This window comes from Stenella coeruleoalba (genome assembly GCF_951394435.1).
Source record: "Stenella coeruleoalba genome assembly, chromosome: 1".
NCBI lineage: Eukaryota > Metazoa > Chordata > Mammalia > Artiodactyla > Delphinidae > Stenella > Stenella coeruleoalba.
In genome coordinates this window covers 137,645,362-137,667,955 of record NC_137169.1, presented here as the reverse complement: position 1 = coordinate 137,667,955, position 22,594 = coordinate 137,645,362, and the positions used below count along the sequence as shown (strand labels likewise).

Below are 22,594 nucleotides of genomic sequence, written 5' to 3'. Positions count from 1 at the left end.
AAGTCATAGGGCTTTAAAACTTACTTTTTTCCTAAGATCCTTAATTATTTGAAGAAGTATAGATAAAAAAACTGCACACCACCAAGAACGTTTTCTTACTAAAAGAACCATTTACATATAGATGAATTGGATGACTAAATGAGAGATTAGGGCTTTATAGGGTTAATACAAGTAATTATCAGAAGTATCTAATAAGGCAAACAAGAGTGGAAATCATTCCTATGGTATTAATTGCTTTTAACCATAATTTCCATACATATTTTAACCTCCCCAATTATCCTATAAGCTCCCTGCAAGCATGTTCTCCTCTGATCCATGTTTGTATGCCTCATGCAGGGCCTACCACAGTGCTTGTATGTAATTGTTATGCAATCCATATTTATTGAACAAATAAATTCAGATAAATGACTCTTCTCAACAGAAACCAAAAACAAAAGCAAAACAGAAGGCGGAGGAAAACAAAGATCAGCCTTAAGAAGGGCTGTTACCCAGACAAAGATGTTACAAGAAAGTAATATGAAAATAAGAAGTAAAAAAAAAAAAAAATAGAAGCTTAAGAGTTTAAAATGATTCATTTTAGGTTTCAGTTATAATCTGTTCTTACTTTAAAAATATTGCCTGGGCAGAAAAAAGAGGGGACATCACTGCAAATTCCATGAAAATTAAAAGAATAAAGGAATACTATGAACAACTCTATGCCTACAAACTTGATAGCCTAGGTGAAATGGACAATTGCTTGAAAGACACCATCTGCCAGAGCTCACACAAGAAAGACGATCCATCTCAATCGGTCTACATGTATTAAAGAAACTGAATCAACAATAACCTTCCAACACAGAAAGCACCGTGCCCAGGATTCACTGGTGAATGCCACCAGACACTGAAGGAAGAAATTAGACCAATCCTCTACACTCTCTTTCAGAGAAAGAAGCAGAGAGAACACTTCCTAACTCATTTTATAAGGCCCTCACTACTTTAATACCAAAACCAGACAAAGACATTACAACTACAGACCAATATCTCTCATGAACACAGATGCAAAAATTCTCAACAAAATATTAGCAAACCGAATCCAACAATGTCTAAAAAGAAATATACACTACAACCAAGTGGGTTTTATCTCAGGTACGCAAGGCTGGTTCAATATTCTAAAATCAATTAATGTAATCTATCACATCAACAGACTCACATGATCATATCAATAGGTGCAAAAAAAGCGTGTGACAAAATCCAACACCCATTCATAGTAAAAAGTCTCAGTAAACTAGGAACAGAGGGGAACTTTCTCAACTTGATAAGACTATTTAAAAAAAAAATCCTATAGCTAGCATCATATTTAATGGTAAGAAATTTGAAACTTCCCACTAACATCTGGTTACAAGACAAGGATAGTCCCTCTCACCACTCCTTTTCAACTTCATACTGGAAATCCTTATTTACACAAGTCAAGAAAAGAAAAGAAAAGGCATACAGATTGGGAAGAAATATATAAAACTGATGATCACAGATGACATGATTGTCTATATAGAAAATCCAAAGGAATGGACAAAAAACTCCTGGAACTAATAAGCAATTATAGCAAGGTTGCAGAATACAAGGTTAATGTACAAAAGTCGATTGCTTTTCAATATACCAACGGTGAACAAGAGAAACTTGAAATTAAAAACACAATACCATTTACATTAATACCCCCCAAAAAGAAATACTTAGGTATAAATCTAACAAAATATATACAAAATCTATATGAAGAAAACTACAAAACTCTGACGACTGAAATCAAAGAACTGAAAAAATGGACAGATATTCCTAGTTCATGGACAGGAAGACGTAGTATTGTTAAGACATTAGTTCTTCCCAATTTGATCTGATTCAATGTAATCCTATTCAAAAGTCTAGCTAGTTATTTTATGGATATCAACAAATTGATTATAAAGTTTACATGGAAAGGCAAAAGATCCAGAATAGCCAACACAATACTGAAGGAGAAGAACAAAGTTAGAGCACTACCACTACCCAACTTCAAGCTTTATTATAAAGCTAGAAAAATCAAGATAGCACAGTACTGGTGAAAAGAATCAACAACAGATCAATGGAATAGAACAGAAAGCCCAGAAATAGATCCCATACACATAGTCAACTGATCTATGACAAAGGAGCAAAGGCAAAACAATGGAGTAACAAATGGTGCTGAAACAACTGGACATCTGCATGCAAAAAAAAAGAGAGAGAAATTAGTCTAAACACAGACCTTACACCCTTCACAAAAATTAACTCAAAGGGCTTCCCTGGTGGCGCAGTGGTTGAGAGTCCGCCTGCCGGTGCAGGGGACACAGGTTCGTGCCCCGGTCTGGGAAGATCCCACATGCCGCGGAGCGGCTGGGCCCGTGAGCCATGGCCGCTGAGCCTGCGCGTCCGGAGCCTGTGCTCCGCAACGGGAGAGGCCACAACAGTGAGAGGCCCGCGTACCGCAAAAAAAAAAAAAAAAAAAAAAAAAAAAAATTAACTCAAAATGATTCACAGACCTAAAGGTAAAATGCAAAACTAAAAAGCTCAAAGAAGATAACAGTTAGGAGAAAACCTCAGTGACAGTGGGTATGGTGAAACCTTTTTAGATACAACCAAAAGACATAATCCATGAGAGGAATAAGGATAAGCTAGATTTCATGAAAATTAAAAACTTCTGCTCTACGAAAGACAATGTCAAGGAAATAAGACAAGCCACAGAATGAGAGAAAATATTTGCAGAAGACAAATTTGATAAGGGACTGTTATCCAAAATATACAAAGAACTCTTAAAACTCAACAATAAGGAAACAAATTCAATTAAAAAATGGGCCAAAGACCTTAACCGAGGAAGATACAGAGGTAGCAAATAAGCCTATGAAAAGATGCTCCACATCATATGTCATTAAGCAAATGCAAATTAAAACAATGAGTTTCTACTACACATTAGTTAACATGGCCAAAATCCAGAATCCTAACACCAAATGCTGGCAAGGATGTGAAGCAGTAAGAACTGTCATACATTGCTGGTGGGAAAGCAAAATGCTACAGCCACTCTGAAAGACAGTCTGAGGGCCCTATAAAACTCTTACCATACGATCCAGCAACTGCACTCCTTGGTATTTACCCAAAGGAGTTGAAAACTTACGACCACACGAAAACCTGCACATGGATGGTTTTATAGCAGCTTTATTCCTAACAGCCAAAACTTGGAAGCAACCAAAATGTCCTCTTTAGTAGGTGAGTGGAAAAATAAACTGGTATATTCAGCTAATGAAATATTATCAGCATTAAAAAGAAATAACATGAATAGACATGGAGGAAACTTAATTGCATAATATTAAGTGAAAGAAGCCAATCAGAAAAGGCTACATACTGTGTGATTCCAAATATGACATTCTGGAGAAGGCCAAATTATGGAAATAATACTTTGTACAGTATTATAAAGATGAACACGTGTCATTATACATTTGTGCTAACTCATAAAATGTACAACACCAAGTGAACCAAAGGTAAACTATGGACTTTGGGTGACTATGATGTCAATGTAGGTTCACATCAATCGTAAAAAAAAAAAAAAATGTATCATTCTGGTAAATGATGTTAACAGTGGAGGAGGTTGATAATGAAGGCAGGGGGCACATGGGAAATCTCTGTACCTCCCTCTCAATTTTGTTGTAAACCTGAAACTGCTATTAAAAAAAGAAGTCTTAAAAAACAACAGACAAAAAAAATTCCGTAGGCCTAATGAACACGTGTAATTGCGATATTAAATTGCTTTTATTTGTGAAATTGGTTGTAACTAGTATAATAAGAACAGTTAAAACTTTCTTATTCTATTTCAAAACTACTTGTGTTAACAGTACAGTAGCACTGGCTAATTATTTGTCTGGGGAAGACAGACAAATATGATAATGATAATACAGTGTGATAAGTGCAATACAAGAATTTTATGCAAAAAACAGAAGTAGAACATAGTATTCTTTTTTCAATTCCTTCCCACCTCCTTTTAGAAGGTACTACTCAGAGAACTTAAGTTTGCTAGGCTTCCCTAAATGAAATAAAGAAGTAAGTTGAAAGAAAAGCAGTGAATACAAATATTTAAACTATTATATTTCTGCCTTTCATGGGTGATTTAGTCGTGGATTAGTCACAAGGACACTGACTAGGAGTAAATTTAGGCTTTAATCAAATGCTAAAAATAATTTTACCCCAAAAGTAAGTAGTTAGTAATATACTTCCCACTTCCACCCCAGGCCAAAAAATAGACAAACAAAAAGCCCCAACAAACTCTTTTATTCATTCAATAAATATCTATTGAGCAGCTGCTATACGTGCCATTTTAACAACACTGGGAATACAGCAAGGAACAAACCAAACAAAAAAATCTTTGCTTTCAAGGAGCGCATATTCTAGTAAATAGAAGCCCCAAATTATACAATATTATAAAGAAGCAGCTTAAAGAAACAATTAGAATTCTAAAAGGTGTTATCTCAAAAAGTATTAATAAGTCCTTAAGTGAAAGTTCATTAGGAATATATGAAATAAAACAATAAAATACAAATTAGATTGTAGCTTCCATTGTAGATTGTAGACTATGGCAAAGTTAAAGAAATAGTTTAAATGGTCATTCATTTACCCACCGAAGAAAAGTATCCCTATGCGTCAAGCACAATGCTCGATCCTACAGGTATACAGTAAACAACTTGTCCTTTTAGAATTTAAAGTCTAATGGAAGATAGACGACTGGGGTAGTGGCAGTACAGGAAACTCTGAACACCTGCATCAGGCAGACACAGCAGGGATCATTGAAATGATCAGAATCAAGCTGAGAGCAGAAAGAGTTGAAAGTGTTGAAGCAACAGAAATGAAGCAGGAGCTAGATTAGAGAGAGCCTTAAGAAACAACAGGAAGTCCAAAATCCTTAGCCATTAATCCAGTAACACGTAAGAGTTGTAAGCAGAGGAATAACCAGATTAGATTTACATTTTCAGAAGTTAATTGTGGCTACAGTGTGAAAAATGAATTGAAGGGATATAAGAATGAAGACATGCAAATTGGTAAGAAAGCTATCAGAGTAACCCAGAGGAAGGGATGATGGTGGCCTGTATCTATGACAGTTTAATTCTGATGAAACTTTTAAACAAAAATAATCTTGGGGCAGGGAAAAAAACTTTTCTTCATAAAATATACCCAAAACCATACCTTTGAATAAAAAATTTACTTTAAAAAAATACATTTCTTACCTTAAGTCTAGTTCTTTTGTCCGAAGAAAATTTAAAATGGGTGCAAACGCTGCTGGATCTCTATCAATAAATATCTGTAAATAAAGAATTACAAATTTTACTTTCAAATTATAAATTAAACTTCTAACTTTAATATCTGTAACACTAACTTAGGGAACAAAAACTGAATTATTTAAATACTATATTTCCTTGACTCCACTCTTATTAAATTTTAATGTTTCTAAAATTGAAACGTAGTTATAACCGTGTGCATTTATGTGGTAGTAGTGGTGTCTTTTCTCCACCTGAAAAGCTGTTGTTAGATTGATTATATTTTAAGGTGCAGGAAAAATGGTATCAAGTAAGTCCACTTTCTCATTTCTATTTAATTGATATATTTGGTGAAAGGGACACCAAAGGGAAAATTTTTATCTGAAATAGTCTAGAATTCAATAAATACTCTGAAAACATTATGCATGAATAATACTTTCTTACGTCATCTGATCACTAATTATTGGTGACAGTGATTGTGATTTACATAATTTGTGATTCATAAGTGAATAATTAAAACAACAATGTACTTTTATAATACACACCAGGCAATCAAGAAAAGTAAAACTGCATACTGCTGTCTAAACTGGAAAACAGTAACACTTTTACATACGACTATCTCAATTTCCTCAAGGGCTGGGTGTAGGGTGAAGGGGAGGGTGACAACAACAACAAAATTTTTTAAAATAAAAAACACAGCACCACAGAATACATATGGGGAAAATAAAATGCTTAAAAAATATGAAATACATAATTGATAACTTTTTACAGGAGTGTATGCCAACACTATTCTGAACCAATTACAAAAGCTCTGAACACCTTTTAAAGCTTATGTAAGTCAATTACACAGCAGAATGGTAGCAAATAATAAACCTTTTTATATTATAATCAGTTACTATAGACAGTGAATGAAGTTCTTATGGCTTCATAAATTCTTGCTTTTGTTTTTATTAGAATCAATCAGAAGTTGAAGAAAACACCACAGATTTGTAGAGATCTAATTACTGATGTCCTTTTTCTAATCTCACATGGACATATCTACTTGTGCTGCTTTATTCCATCTGCAAATCTCATCACAGCAAATAAACACCTCTGGTCACTTTGTTGCCTCCCAAATGAAAGTCTTACTTGCTTTTGTGAGCCCTAGACATTTACTTTACATGCTATTATTCATATTACAACTGCTTTTTAAATTTACAAACCAATTTTTTTTAACTGAAATTTAATAGTTCTTTACTACCCTCACTCCACCATTGCTGCACAAGTTCATAAGGTTATTCTCCAAAATAAAAAATTGTAGAACTTTTTGCAACATCTTACCAATATTGAAATATTTTAGTATTTACATTCATCTATTTACTGTTCGAGTTTCAATTACTGATTAAAAGAAATATTTCCTCTCTTGACAATGTAAGCTCAGATCCTACAATCTCTCTAATCATGATTACTTAAATTGCTATATGCAGTATTCCCAGTTTCAAGTTCTCTTCTATAATTACAGAAACACTATTCATGACAAGAAATCAAAATCTTTAAGTACATATACTTTCATTTAGTAGTTATTAAAAGAGTAGTTTCCCTGTCTTCTTAGAGTATAAGGATCAAACATTATAAGCATTTTTTCATCTAATTTAGAACATACATCAACATTGTTATACTCACAGCACCAGTTTCATCTCGAAGTGTTGAAATTCTTCCACTCAGCAAACTAGAAGTCATTAACATTAAGACAGAGTTAGTTTTTAAAATCTGAGTATGAATAAAATGCTCTAAGTCTTTCAAACATCAAAGACCAACACAAATGAATCATCCTATCTCCAAGGTAAAATAACAATTTAAAAATTATATTTTAAGAGTTAAGCTTTTGTATTTGATACATAAAAATATTTATTTTTTACTGTTTTAATAAATAATCAACTGTATTTTAAAAAAAGGTACTAAAGAATTATATGAAATACCTGGAAAAAAAGGAATCTGGAATCCACATAAGTGTTTGTCTTGAGGTACTAAACCTGCAATTAAAAAGTAGCTGGTATTATAAGAGAGGACATGATTTGAAATTTCCATGTTAGTTAACTTGCTTTAATACACTGGCTAATGATTTACAAGTTGCTGCATAGCTACAGCTGTATCAATTATATTCATTACTTTTAATATCTTTAAATTTTGCTACTTTCAATTCAGAGTTAAGTTTATTCCAAGAGCTGTCAACAAAATCAAATAATTAATTTGCTTACATATAAAGCTTCCTAAAACACTACTTTCTAGCATGCCAATCTACTGAAGAATCAATAATTAGCGCACCACACCAAGTCTAAAATTCTCAACATAACATACTATCTTCAGGTCACGTTTCATCTCTCCAACACAAACTGGTTTCCCCTCTAATAAGACAGTACTTCTTAATATCCCCAAACAATCCATGCTTACACCACTTCAGAATCTCCATCCCAGCTGCATCAACCTCATGTTCAATTATCTAAGTTCCACCCATCTTTTTTTTCATAAATTTATGTTTTTATTTTTTAATTTATTTTTGGCTGCGTTGGGTCTTCGTTGCTGTGCGGGGCCTCTCTCTAGTTACAGCGAGCGGAGGCTACTCTTCGTTGTGGTGCACGGGCTTCTCATTGCGGTGGCTTCTCTTGTTGCGCAGCATGGGCTCTAGGCGCACGTGCTCATTAGTTGTGGCTCGCAGGCTCCAGAGCGCAGGCTCAGTAGTTACGGCTCACGGGCTTAGCTGCTCCGCGGCATGTGGGATCTTCCCGGACCATGGCTCAAACTCGTGTCACCTGCACTGCCAGGCGGATTCTTAACCACTGAGTCACGAGGGAAGCCCCGCCCATCTTTCTTGATACCATCCAGGTTCTACCTTCTCTTTAATGGCTTTCCAAATATACTACCCTATACTATCTTTCTGAGCTCACATTAATCCCACTGCACATAATGCATTTAACATTTCCTTTATAGTCTTGGGCTATTCACAACTGTTGCATTCACTCATTCAAAAATCACTCAGTAAACACTGTTTTGAGGTTAACTGCCATTTGATCAAGTCTGCTTATTACCACCAATTTGAGGGGAACTTTATCAAAGCCACGTGTAACAGACCGAGGCAAAACAATCAGTAACAGATGTGAACTGGCATGACAAAGAATTCGATATAGGGCTCATCCAGTCCAGCACTTGATGTCTGAATATTTTCATTTTAAGACTCATCACACTGCACTATGTATTTCTGACTCGCTGCCCCATCACCACGTGTCCTCACACAGAAGAGAGCCCAACAGACCCTTTACTTTCCCTCCACATTCATTTTCTAGCATTACATGACTGTTTTAAAGTAGCTCCTGTGCCCATTAATCAGGCTAAGAAAGGAGCCAGTTTACTCAAGAAAATATGGCAAATTTTCCCAAGCACATTTCTTACCAGAATCTTAAGAAAAAAATGAGAAGTAGATTACAACTAGTTAGAGGAAACTGACTTGGTCAAATCAATAGAAGCAAACCCAGTAAATACGGTAAACTGAAATATCTAAGGATCCACTGCAAAAATGAGTCACTGTGTTTTGGAGGCAATCAAATTAATTCCAAATAAGGATCACTTCTAACTTGTGACCTTTCACATTCACTGCTTATTCAGCAAATTGTTTGCCAAATAACTCAAATTTTGTGTTACTTAGAAAATTACCCAGGTCTGCTTAAAGTCATATTAGCAATTTCAATTAAAATCAGCAGTTCGGGGTGGGTTTAGTAATCTGGAATTTCTGGGCAAAGGGATTAGACTCTCATCCCCACCAATTTTTTTTTTTCTCCAAACAAGTGGAAGATAGGGGGAGAAAATCCCAGAGCTCTAAAACTGGTTCCAAATATGACTTCATGAAAACTACAACATTTAAAATTACATATGACAAGCATAATTCTCTGAAACGTATATATATGAAAAGCCGTTTCTATGTTTTTATCTCATATCTACAGTATGCCAAGAAAAAGATCACGTGCTATCTGGCCTCAGCAAAACATATCCACATTTATACTCCATGCTACTTGCCTCCTAAATTTACTTGTAAACAATCTAGTTAAAATTATTTATTCCGCAGTTACTGTTGATAGATAATGCCACTAACCTTGTATTTCCCATTTATTGCTTCAAATTTTTTTATCAACCCTGGAAGGTTGTACTATTATTGTCATTACACATTTTAGGAAACTAAGCACTAAAAAATAATTTGCCTAAGGTTGCTAAGCTTGTCTCCCACTGGCTGGTCCCAGACTTCTCTCCTGAGGCCTCAAATCATACTCATTCATAACAGAATTAATCACGAATGGAGCCACATTGGTTTTCTTTCACTTCATTAAGGTTCTTCTGGTAAATAATAACATTAACAATTCTAAATGAAACCTCATCTTCTCTACTTTCTGAATCATCCATTAAGTGTTAAATAAATGATAAAAATTGGTCATTTTTTTGATTAGACCCTACGTATACCATGTGCTTCTCTGCTCATAAGAAACTCTCGTTTGAGTGTCACACTATCACTTCACAGCTGAGTTCAATTCTATGCCACAGGTGGTTCTCCCAGTGGCAATTACTCAACTTCAAGGAAATTAGAAACTAGGGCAGGGATTTTAAATGACTATAGTGCTACTCTTCTGAAGGCCAGCTCTTGCAGGGTATTCCAGTTTTGCATTCATAAGTTACCAAAGCGGCAAAATTTTCACGTGATTTTAGGAAAATATCCATGTCTTGCATTAGGAGACACCAATCTTCCCCTCCATAAAACCAGAATCTATATAGCAGCAATAACGTTGTAAACTAATTAAGTTTTTCTTGGGGGATGAGAGGGGGAAAAAAAGAGTGAGCGGAGAAAGCATTACTGTTTCCTGTGTTGAATTCTCCAGCACACTTAGAAAACCATTCAAACACTATACATTTTTACCACTATGGTTCACAGTGCTGCCGTTCTGTATTTTTAAAAATACTAGTAAAAAGTCCTAGGTGTTGAGCATAGCAAAATACACTACCTCCCAGGGTGCTTCATCGTTTATCTCCCACCTAGCCTAAAACTCAACTACCCCTTCCTTGAAACAGCTGGCAAACTCCCATTTCCGAGAGGAGTGACTCATAAACCATAGCAAATCCACAGAAGTATGATTCCCCCCCCCCCCAACAAGCTTATTAAAAGATACAGTAAGGGAGTGGAAGGCCAAAGAGAGATCAGAGAAGAGCTTTCGGTCTGCTTACTAGGAGAGCGCAACAGGGTGTCACTACCCAAAGCTTCCCAGAACCAACTCTTCAAACTGCAGTTTCTGGACTCGCTGCCCTACAAGTTGAACAGATCCTTCAGAGCCACGCATCAAGAAACTCTGAAAATAAATAACAAGGTACCGCGCATCTACGGCACTCCCTCCACCGAAATTCTTGGAGATTTCAAACAGCCCTTACTGAGGCATTATCGCCCGAGCAAATCGATTTACCTTGTTGACCAAAGAGAAAGGGAGGCAGATGCACCTGCAACAGTCAAACCACAAGGCCCGGCTTCTACAAAATAAATTCCTCAAGTACGCGCCAGGGTTAGGTAAGGAAGGCTATAGAATGTTCCTCTCGGCCTGATCCCCTAGAAAGGGGGAGGGACGTAGCTGATATTCTAGTAAGGCAGCAGCGCGGCCAGATAAACCCTGGTCTCGGTGATTCCCAAGGCCGCCTGCCCCTCGAGATCCGCGGACCTGCACCCGCCCGGAGGGCCCTGCACTCCCCGCCGACTCGGCGCCCATGCTCGCCCGCTATCCCGCCCCCCGGGGCCCGGCCTCCCCCGGAGGTCGCCCGCCCGCTATCCCCCCACCCCGAGCCCCTTCTCCCCGACTCACCTGGTTCCTCCCACGTTCAGCTGCACGATCTCGCCGCTGCCGGCCGCCGCCGCGGCGAAGCTGCCGCAGTGCCCTCCCGACATGTCTGGCGGCTCCGGCGGCACCCGCCGCCCTCCCTCCCCGGCCGGGGCCGTGGAGCCCGCGGCGGGAGCCCGAGGCGGAGGCAGCGGCAGCGGCGGCGGCGGCGGCGGCGGCGGCGGCGGCGGCTGCAGGGCCAGCAGGGCTGCGGACGCCGGGGGGCGGGCGGCGCGCGGAGCCTCCCCCACGTTCTCGGCGACCGGGCGGGGCTGGCGGGCGTCCGCCTCCTCCCCTCCGCTCCCGTGCCGCGGGAAGGCGGCCGGGCCTCCACCTCCCGTGGCCTCCAGGCCGCCCAGCCGTGGCCTGCCGTCAGCTCTCCGCTGCCTCCCTCGCAGCCGCTGCAGCCGCAGCGCCGGCGGGAGGAGGGGTCGCCGCGTGGGACAAAATACCGCGGCGTTCTGCCCTTCGCCCGCCACGGCCACCGAGCTTGAGGCGGAGGAAGGAAACGGGGAGGAGGAGCTTCCCAGCCCAGCGGCCGGCGCGGAGTGGGGGGTGGGGGAATGCGCTCCTGGACCAAAGCCGGGTCCCGTGGGATCCTGTTTCTTCCATCCTACCCACGCAATCCCAGCACGTTTCTCTTTTACATTTCAGATTTTCCAGCCCCGGGACTCAGATTTCCCAGGTTGAGGGCAAGTCTGGGCAAGTTTTCCTAAGCATCCTTATTGTCTCCCTTCTCCACGTGGATTTGGGAGATGAAAGGAAAATTTCTTAGAGGAAGTTATGCTTAAATGTTTACGTTGCTATTTATGGTGGAAATGCAGTGAAAATTGGGGGATTTTAAAACTTTATAGCGCTTATCTCAGCAAACTCGTTACCTTACCCTCTTCCATCTCATCCCTACTCTCCCAAGCAGTTCGATTTTGTTAAGAAGGGGAGAAAACAAAAGACAAAAACAAGGAAAAAAAAAAATACCCCTAGGCAGTGTAGGGCCACACGTTTCCGGACTATAGTAAGTACTCAGCTAATGTTACACACACAAATACCATTTTTTAAAGTTTATTTATTTTTGCTTTAAACAGTATATATTGGAACTGGAAACCTTAATGGCTACTAAAATATATTTTTAAAATGGTAACACTATAATACCTGGTGAAGTAAAATTCATATTTTATGGCAAGAGGGGAAATATTTAAACATAAAATTTTTCTTGGCTTCCTTCGTCCCTTTGGGGCGGAATGAGCATCTGCATTCCCCGGACCTCCTTAGGAGGTAACGTTCCTTCTTAATCTCATCAAGGGTCACAATTCTTTAGGAGATAATCTTCCTTCTTAATCTTGGGGCCGCTCACTTTGTACTCGTAGATCTGGATTGTGTAACTGTCAGTAATACATCATTTAATGTACAACCCTCTGTCTCAAAAACTTGTATAGCTATGCTTTGACCTCATAGGCAGAACAAACCTCGAAGCTTTCCGAAAGGCTGTTCCTGGGTTATAATTTTCAATTTGGCTCAGATAAAGTTTTTCATTTCTTTCTTTTTTGTCTTTGGAGATTTTCTAAATTCTTTTTTATTTAATGTTTTTACTGTAGTATAGTTGATGTATCCATTTCTTTCTTTTATCGACTAATTTATTTTGTTAACCTGATGGCTCCACGAGCTAACAAAGACAGTATATTATGTTTCAGAAGTCGTTTGTGGTACTAAAGCCTTTGCATGAATCCTGTTTTGCTATAATTTTACCATAAAAATTCAAAATGAAGATCTACATGATAGTATATTTTTAATTTTCATTGTCATATAATTTTTTTAATCCTCTGCTGGCAAATATGCCAGTGATATGATATCCAAATTTGACTTAAAAGAGGATAGCAGTACTTACAGATATAAGATAAATATTATTTACCCCAGTTAATGATGATGATAATAATAATAGCTAATCTGTATTTATTAAGGATTTATCATATCTAGGTGGTTTAGATATTTTCTGTCATTTTTTTCTTCACAACTATTGTTTCACTATTTTAAAAATAGAAACATGGGACTTAAAATGATCAGAAAACTTGCTCAAAATTATGTAGGTGGCATATAGCATAGCAAGAATTTGAAGACAAGCAGTTTGAAATCAGTGCACTATAACTCGCTATATCTCATATATTCACTTGATACTCAGAAGATCAGATTAAAGGAGAAGCGAACTAATAATTTTTCACACTTTAAACAGTATTAGCTGTCTTTGTTCTAACCCTTAATATCTATTTCTATAAGGATTGGAAATTTTGCTTTCAAATTTGCAGGATAGAATTAGATGATAAAAAAGGCCATTTAATTATCCCTGGGCGTTTAATTTTCCATTGGAAGAATGTAAAAGAGCACTTATTAACAGATTTTTGCCTTTAATGAATTCAAAAGGCAGCATAGAGTTATTTGTGACAAGGCTTCTTATCCTTCCTGAAATAAATAAATGAAACCACATTCATCTCAATGTGTAGTAATTATTAACTCTCAGCAAGACATCTCATCAGGAGAAGAGAGGACTCACTATTTTATAAACCAAATGGTCAGAGCTTCTTGATGTATCCAGATCAATGTGAGTCTGAAGGGATTTGTTACTCATAAAACTTAAAGTTAGGATATTATTTACTTCTTAAGAATAAATTGAAACATTATTATCAAAGACAGCAGAAAGGGAAAAAATATTTACAATATCTATCAGACAAATGATTAAAAATCCACAGCACTTGGTTGTATGTGTATCACTTTACAAATCAACTGAGGAGACAAAAAGGGAAAAATATGGAAAGTATATCAACAGGCAAGTGATGGGATGATAACTAACGAAAACACTGAAATGCTTGCTCAAACAACAGAAAAGGATGTAATTTTCACTCACGAGGTTGGCAAAAATTAAGAGATTTGGTAAAAATCCAGTGTTGAAATGGTCACACTCATGCATTGTTGATTGGCATTTAAAGGGTATGGAGTTTTTGAAGACAGCCTGAGAGTATCAACTTTTGAAATGTATATACCCTTGACTCAGCTCTTGTCTTCTAGGAATAGATCCTACAGACATATCGTAGAGATGCACGATGTGCAAATCAAGAAGTGCATATTCATTGTAGCAGTGTTTAGAACCAACTAGACTGTTCAACAATAGGAGGATGATTTTTAGAAGTGTTGCATATTATGATTATTATGGGGCAAATCTGTATGAACTGACCAGAAAAGGTCTCCAAGTATATTAGTGGGAAAAAAATCGGGTCACAGAATAATGCATTATGAGTGCAACCTCATTTATTAAAAAAAAAAAAAGCAAAACTAAAATTGTCTGTGTCTACTAATTTCTATCTAAAAGCACATGTATTAAACTGGGAAGAAACCTTAACTCTAGAACAGTCATTAGAATCAGAAAGGGGAAGTCAGCAGTGATAAACAGAGGTAGAACCTTTCATCTCTGTGGACTTTCACATTGCTTAAAGTGTTTACAGTGGGTTTTCATTCATGTATTACTTGTATGTATGTATATGTGTATGTATGTATGTGTAGAGTAGATTCAAGGTTGTCTGCATGACAGTTTTTTAAATTTATTTATATTATTTAAAGACTTATGCATGTAAAAATATAAATTAAATGTTCTTTAAATACCATTACTTTTTTTAGTAGATGTGTTGAATTTGAGATGTCTACTAAACCAGTACTTCTCAAACTGTCTTAGGTGAAGGACAAGTTTACTTCATTTCCAATTCATGGAGATCAATGTTTTTTCCTACTGCACATGATTGGAGCTCACCTCACACCACATGCAACTTATCAAGCAAATTTGACAACATATGAACTGGTCTACACCCTGTGCAATGAGATAAGACCACTGCTCGCATCAAATTGCTATAAATGTTGTTAAACTCTTTCTCTCATTTTTATACTTAGTTTGTTGCAGACTGATGACAAATGATTTGTGGATGGACCACACTTAAGGCGGCACTGTATTCAATATTGAAGCGAGATGTTGAGTAGGCAGTTATATATAGGAGTCAGAAGTTTGGGAGGGAGACCCAAACTGAAACTACTGTTATCTTTACTAAAATAAAATTTTGGAAATTAGCAATATATAGATCGTTTTTAGAGCCATGAGGCTACCTGAGATTGTAAGGGGGTGAGTGTAATATAAAGAGACAAGAATAAGAATTAGGAGGGAGCCCTTGACTATACAATATTAGGATATTGGGAGGAGAAGGAGATACAGCCAAGGAGACAGAAAGGAGTACCAACAAGAGGAGGAAAACCAAAGGAGTATGGGGTCCTGTGAGATAAGAAGTCTAGTAAAATAAAGACTGAGAATTAACAATTGGTTTTAGCAACATGAAGGAAATTGGTGACCTTGTAAGTAAGGGTAATTCTAGTGCAGTGATGGGAGAAACAGCATGATTGGTGGGATTTTGCTGTAAAGAACAGTAAGGAGATGGATGGTAGCAAACAGACGAAAGTAAGGTCAAGAGAAGGCTTCGTAAGATGATAAAAAAATAATAGTAATAACCACAAGCCAATGGAAACCATTCAATAGAGAGCAAAAAAAACAGGTAATTCAAGAGAGGCAGAAGATAATTTTTGGACTTATGTCTTTGAGTAGATGAAAGGAGACAACTTCTAGTTAACAAAATAAAGAAACTGAGCCAGAAGGAGAATGGGTAATTTGCCCAGTGTTTGCAGTTGCCATTATTATTATTATCTCCTAACCCACTCTAAGTGTAGACACACCCCTTATTTGGGGTATGACCCTAATGATATACTCTATATATCAGATTTTAAAACAACATCTTTTAGATTACAAACAACGATAGGGGAAACTTCCTCAAACAGATCTGTCAATATCCAAAAACATGCCTTAAGAAAGGGGTAAAGGACTTGAAGTTTCACTGGGTCTCATCGATCAAAGCTAGAAAAATACACATTCCTAGCCTGATGGTATACTCACCAAAGATGTTCGTTTAAGGGAAATGAAGGACAATAATTTGGAGGCAGTAGCGAAGGGCCAGGATAACATCTACCCTCCAGCCCCATGGTATGAGGATTACAGGGAAGAAACTAGCCTACATTTGAGTGAACAGCAAGGGAATCAGCATCCCCAAGGCAGCCTCCTTTCAGTCTGTAAAGAAAAATTTTTTCCTTGTGATGAGAACTTTTAGGATTTACTCTCAACAATTTTCATGCATAATATACATGATTTCATATATAGTCAATAATCTACATGATTTGTTTGTTTTTGAAATATAGTTGACCTACAACACTACGTTAGTTCCACATGCACAACATAGTGATTTGATATTTCTATACATTACAAAATGATCACCACTGAATAGCTTTATTTCTGTAAAAGAGTTTGAATTTGTAGTTTCAGATCTTCCCACAAAGAAAACTCCAGGCACAGTTGGCTTCACTGGTGAATTCTTCTAATATTTAAGAAATAAATAATATTAATTCTATATAACTCATCTACAAATCATAAGGATAGAGAATTTCCAACTCATTCGCTGAGGCCAGAATTACCCTGATACCAGAATCAAAAAAAAGACATTACAAGTAAACTACAGACCAGTATTCTTCATGTACATAGATGCATAAATGTTTAAAAAAATATTAGCACACCGAATCCAACAAAATGCAAAAAGAATAATGTTTTCTACGATGAAGTGGGATTTATCCTGGGAGGGCAAGGTTAGCTTAACATTTGAAAATCAGTCAATGTAATTCACCATGTTAAGAAATTAAAAATTAAAACCACTGTTTATGGGACTTCCCTGGTTGTGCAGTGGTTAGGAATCTGCCTGCTAATTCAGGGGACACGGGTTCAATCCCTGGTCCGGGAAGATCCCACATGCCGCGGAGCAACTAAGCCCGTGCACTACAGCTACTGAGCCTGCGCTCTAGAGCCCACGAGCCACAACTACTGAAGTCCAGGAGCCTAGAGCCCGTGCTCAGCAACAAGAGAAGCCACAGCAATGAGAAGCCTCCACACCGCAACGAAGAGTAGTCCCTGCTCACCACAACTAGAGGAAGCAAAGCAATGAAGACCCAACACAGCCAAAAGATTAATTAATTAAAAAAAAAAACCACTGTTTATGACACAGAAAAAACATTTGGAAAAAATCCAATATCGATTCCTGATTTTTAAAAAAAACCTCTCAGCAAACTATTAATAGGATACACCCTTGAAGGACATCTGTGAAAACCCAGCTATTATCATACTAGTGGTTAAAGAGTGACTGAATGCTTTTCTCCTAAGACCAGGGACAAGATGAGTATTATCTTTCCGCACCAACTGTCCTCAACATTGAACTAGAGATTTTAGTCAGTGCAATAATGCAAGAAAAACACACAAAAGACTCCAGATTGGAGAGAAAGAAACAAATTATCCTTACTTAAAAATGACACAATCATCTATAGAGAAAATCCAAAGGAATCTATTTTTTTTTAAGCTACTAGAAAGTGCAAGTGAGTATAACAGGTTGGAAGGATACAAGATCAGTATACAAAATTCAATGAACTTTTTATATACTAATAATAGAAAAAAATTTTGAGGCTCTACTATTTTCTTTTTTCTTTTTTTTTTTTTGCAATACGCGGGCCTCTCACTGCTGTGGCCTCTCCCGTTGCGGAGCACAGGCTTCAGACGCGCAGGCTCAGTGGCCATGGCTCACGGGCCCAGCCGCTCCGCAGCATGTGGGATCCTCCCGGACCGGGGCACGAACCCGTGTCCCCTGCATCGGCAGGTGGACTTTCAACCACTGAGCCACCAGGGAAGCCCAAGGCATTACTGTTTATAATAGCATGAAACAATACTTAGAAATACATTTGGAAAAAGATGTCAAAGACTTGTACACTGGCCATCACAAAACACTGTTGAAAGGACTTGAAGAGGACCAAAAAAATGGACAGATGTACTAATCTGTCTCAATATATCAATTATCCAGAAATTCATCAATAGATTCAATGCATCAAAATTCCAAAAAAAAAATTCCAGCGCACTTTTTAAGTAAAAATTGACAAGCTGATTCTAAAATTCATATTGATATACAAAGTCCTAGAATAGCTAAAATTACTTTTAAAAAGTAGAACAAAGTTCTACTACCTGACTTTAGGACTGATTTAAAACCTATAGAAATCAAGATCATGTGGTGTTGGTGTAAAGATAGACAATTGATTCAAAGGAACAGAATAGAGGCCAAAAATAGAACCACAGATTTCAATAATGGTGCAAGGGTAATTCAGTTAAAAAAAATCAGTTTTTCAACACATTTTACTAAGCAATTTGATACTTGAAAAAAGATGTTTGATCCAGAATTCACAGTTCATACAAAAAAATAACTGAAAATTCACTACACCTAAATATAACTAAAAATATAAAACTTTTAGAAGAAAACATAGGAGAAAATTTTGTGACCTCCATTTAGGCAAAGATTCCTAAATACAACACCAAAAGCACTATCCATAAGGTACAAGTTGATAAACTTCATCAAAATTAAAAACTTCTGGGGCTTCCCTGGTGGCGCAGTGGTTGAGAGTCCGCCTGCCAATGCAGGGGACGCGGGTTCGTGCCCCGGTCTGGGAGGATCCCACATGCCGCGGAGCGGCTGGGCCCGGGAGCCATGGCCGCTGAGCCTGCGCGCCTGGAGCCTGTGCTCCGCAACGGGAGAGGCCACAACGGTGAGAGGCCCGTGTACCGCAAAAAAAAAAAAAAAAAATTAAAAACTTCTGAAATTTGAAATACACTTTTAAGACAATGAAAAGACAAACTATAGATTGGGAGAACCCATTGCAAGTCATAGAGCTGATAAAGGACTTTTAATCAGAATATATAAAGAACCCCAAAATCAATAATAAGAAAACAAATAATCAACAAAATATGTGCAAAAAATTTAATAACATACTTTAATGAAGAAAATATACAGTAGGCAAAATAAGCAAAGGAAAAGATGCTTCGCAACATTAATCATTAAAAAATGGAAATTAAAACCTCAATTAGTTTTCTCTATACCCATAATAGACTGGCTGAAATTTTAAAAACTGACCATTCTACCTGTCGGCAAAAATGTGGAACAGCTAGAACTCTCACACAATGCTGATGAAAGTGTAAAATGGTACCACTTTGTAAAAAACAGTTGGGCAATTGCTTGGATAGTTAAGCATACACCTACCATATGATCCATTCATTTCACTCCTAGGTGTTTACCCCAAAGTAATGAAAGCATATTATATTAACCTTCTATATATAGAAGGCTGCTATAACAAACTACCACAAGAGTGGTGACTTCACAGAAATTTATTTTTACAGTTTGGAGACTAGCAGTCCACGATCAAGGTGTCAACAAAATTGCTTCTGAGGGCTGTAAGAAAGAATCTGTTCCATGCCTCTCTCCTAGCAGCTGGTGGCTGCAATAATTCTTGGCATTCCCTGGCTTGTAGATGCATTACTTCAATCTTGGACTCTGCCTTCACATGGCCTTTGCTTCTGTGTCTTTGTGTGTCAAAGACACTCCTTCCTCTTATAAGAACATCAGTCATTGGATTTATGTCCCATAAATCCTAAATACAAGATGATCTCATCTCAAAATCCTTAATTACATCTCCAAAAAATTCTATATCCAAACAAGATCACATTCACAGGTTTCAGGGATTAGGTCTTGCACATATCTTTTGGTGACCACCATTCAACTCACTCTTCATATGTCCCTACAAAAGCTTTCACACAAATATTCAGAGCAGGATTATTTGTAATAGCCAAAACCCAGAAACAATCCAACTGTTCATCATCAGGTGAATGGATAAACAATTCCACCCCTTATAAAGGAAAACTTCTCAGCAATAAAAATGAATGAACTATCTCTATACACAAGAACCTGCATGAGTGTCAAAATAATTACACTCAGTATAAAAAGCCAAATGAATAAGAGTATGTACTATGTGATTCCATTTATATAAAATTCTAGAAAATGTAAACCAGTCTTTAGTCTTAGAAAGCAGATAGATCAGTGGTTTTCTGGGGGAGAGAGATGGAAGGAGAAGGGGATTACAAAAGCGCACAAGGATAATGAATATGTTCGGTATCTTGATGGTGGTGTTGGTTTTCTGAATGTACATGTGTGTCAAAACTTACCAAAGCATACACTTTAAGCACAGCTTATTGCATTTTAATTATACCTCAATAAACTGTTAAAAATAAGGCTTCCTCTTTATCTTGCAGTGCTCTAGTCCTCTGCGGTGATTCCTGGAAATAATACTGAGCTACTCTCATACTCTTCAACTTACTTTCTGCCTTTTCTTTCTTCCTGTGTGCCATGAGAAACTGATCTTAGGGACTGCATCACCTGGGTTCCCTGGCCCTTCGCTTCCAATTGGTGTCAGCCAATGGGAGGAACCAGCGAGAGATCCAGGTCACAGAGAGACAGCAGTCAGGGCGTTTCCTGTTCCCGTTTCTCCCTAATTCTGGAAGTGCCTGTGTTGTTCAATGGTCACACACCATGTAAGGTACCCCTCTTTCAGAGTTCTAGGTCCGATTAGGCTCCTGCAGACCAGGTCTTCCCCTAGTAAAGGGAAAATGGCTTTCTGTCATTCCTAGTCCATGTATACATTAACATCTCCTTAAAATCCCTCAAATCTGACCACACTTCTCTCAACTGTGCCTTTATTCAACTCCCTTACTTGGTATCTTTACCCCCACGTTTCTCTCTCTCTCTCTCTCTCTCTCTCTCTGACACACACACACACACACACACACACACACACACACACACACTCCTCCTAAGGTAAAACAAAAAATTCTCAGCGATAATACTCATAATAATGACACTATAATCTCCTAAAAGTTCCTGGATCCACGGTGGAGATAAACTTTACATGGAGGAACTGTTTCAATTCTCCTTTCTTTACCTTCTTATTTCTAGACCAGTCATCGGTAAGCTATGGCCCACAGGCCAAATCTGACCCGCCACCCGTCTTTGTAAATAAAGTTTACGGACACATAAAGTTTTATTGGGACACAGCCACACCTGTTTGTTTCTGGCTGCTTTTGCACTACAATGGCAGGGATAAGTAGTCACGACAGAGACCATATGGTTTGAGAAACTTAAATTACTTGCTATCTAGCCTCTTATAGGATAAGTTTGTCAACTAGGCCATGGCCAGTGCCTACCAATGCTTAAGAGATCAGTCCTATTTTTGTAACTTTCCAAGGGATAGTTATATCATCACCCCTAGACAAACAATTGGATGAAGTTTTGAAATAAAATTTTCTTTAGCTTCAATCAAATTCTTAGGCAGGACTTTTCTTCCCACATTGTCACCATAGGTAGAAAGGAAGCAATATAATGATTTCACATTGTCCAGAGGGAATTCCCATGGTTGGGGTTGTTCTTCACATTTACCCCTGATGTTGTGCAACATATTTAATTTAAATTTCTGATTTACAGAAATGTGGGTTAGTTATTGAAATAGGACACAGTAGATTGGGATATCCCATAAAGTTTGAAATTTTAAATACAACCAGATATAAATACATGGTTCCTTCTTATACAAAACTGAATACCAATAGTGCCTTTAAATGTAGCAAGAACTAAAACCTAGACTATGTTGGTGATAATAATACGTCTATTTTGGAGCAATGTCTCTGATGATGCTATTGATTAATATATTCAGTTGAGTACTTTTAAAAAATCTTATTAATGAGTAAAAGTCTCTTATAACCATTAGTCAATATATATTGAATTTTCACTAAAGGTTAATAAATCATTATATAAAAGTGTTTGAAAATTATGAATCCAAATCCCATTCCATTATCACAAGGTTTGGGGAAAAAAGGAAAGGAACCAAAACCATTCTTCAAGTGTTTAAATTGTAACATTATGCCCCATGATCTGGTTTGTCCCTATAAAAGCACAAAATATAGAAGCATTTCTCCTATAACTGATACTATTTTCTTTATGTCATTTAAGAGAGCATTAGTTCTGCCTCACGTTCTTGGAAGAAATATTCATGAATTTCGTTATTTCAGAGGTACCACATTTTCTTTATAGCTTTGCTAAAAGTCCAAGAATCTAAGTGTAGTGGATATCTTAATAAAAAGAATAACTTGGGGGACTTCATTTCAGTAAGATTTTTAACTAAAGTTGGTTTCTGTGATGAGGATTACTTAAAAAAAAGTACCACCATCTTATACTTAATTTAGTAGAAAATATGTGGATAAAGAAATCTGTACCATTATACATGAAATTTTGAGAAAGCACTTCTTAACTCTATGTTTTAAAGGAGAAATAATATCACTGTAGTTTGAAACTGTGATCGCCTTTATCTAAATCAGAAATAGTCTTTCTTCAAGTCTCAGATTGAGTTCACATGATGAAGAGAAAAAGTTAGTAAAAGAAGATTTTGTTAACATATCAGCCA

At 37.4% G+C, this 22,594-nt stretch overlaps 1 protein-coding gene across 2 annotated transcripts in view; it reads right to left on the bottom strand.

Moving 5' to 3' along the window:
- Window positions 1-11,388, bottom strand: part of KCTD3 (potassium channel tetramerization domain containing 3) — a 71,097-nt gene extending 59,709 nt beyond the window's left edge. Inside the window, exons 1-4 of one of the 2 annotated variants that reach the window (XM_079945126.1) lie at window positions 11,144-11,388; window positions 7,238-7,291; window positions 6,942-6,987; window positions 5,250-5,323 (exon numbers count right to left, since the gene is read on the bottom strand). In XM_079945126.1, the coding sequence (XP_079801252.1) occupies window positions 5,250-5,323; window positions 6,942-6,987; window positions 7,238-7,291; window positions 11,144-11,226 (257 nt within the window). In that variant the 5' untranslated portion in view covers window positions 11,227-11,388. Of the gene's footprint in view, window positions 1-5,249; window positions 5,324-6,941; window positions 6,988-7,237; window positions 7,292-10,520; window positions 10,579-11,143 lie in introns of those variants that run through there. The other variant, XM_079945127.1, reaches the window with a different exon arrangement.
- Between the last annotated feature and the right edge of the window lie 11,206 nt (window positions 11,389-22,594).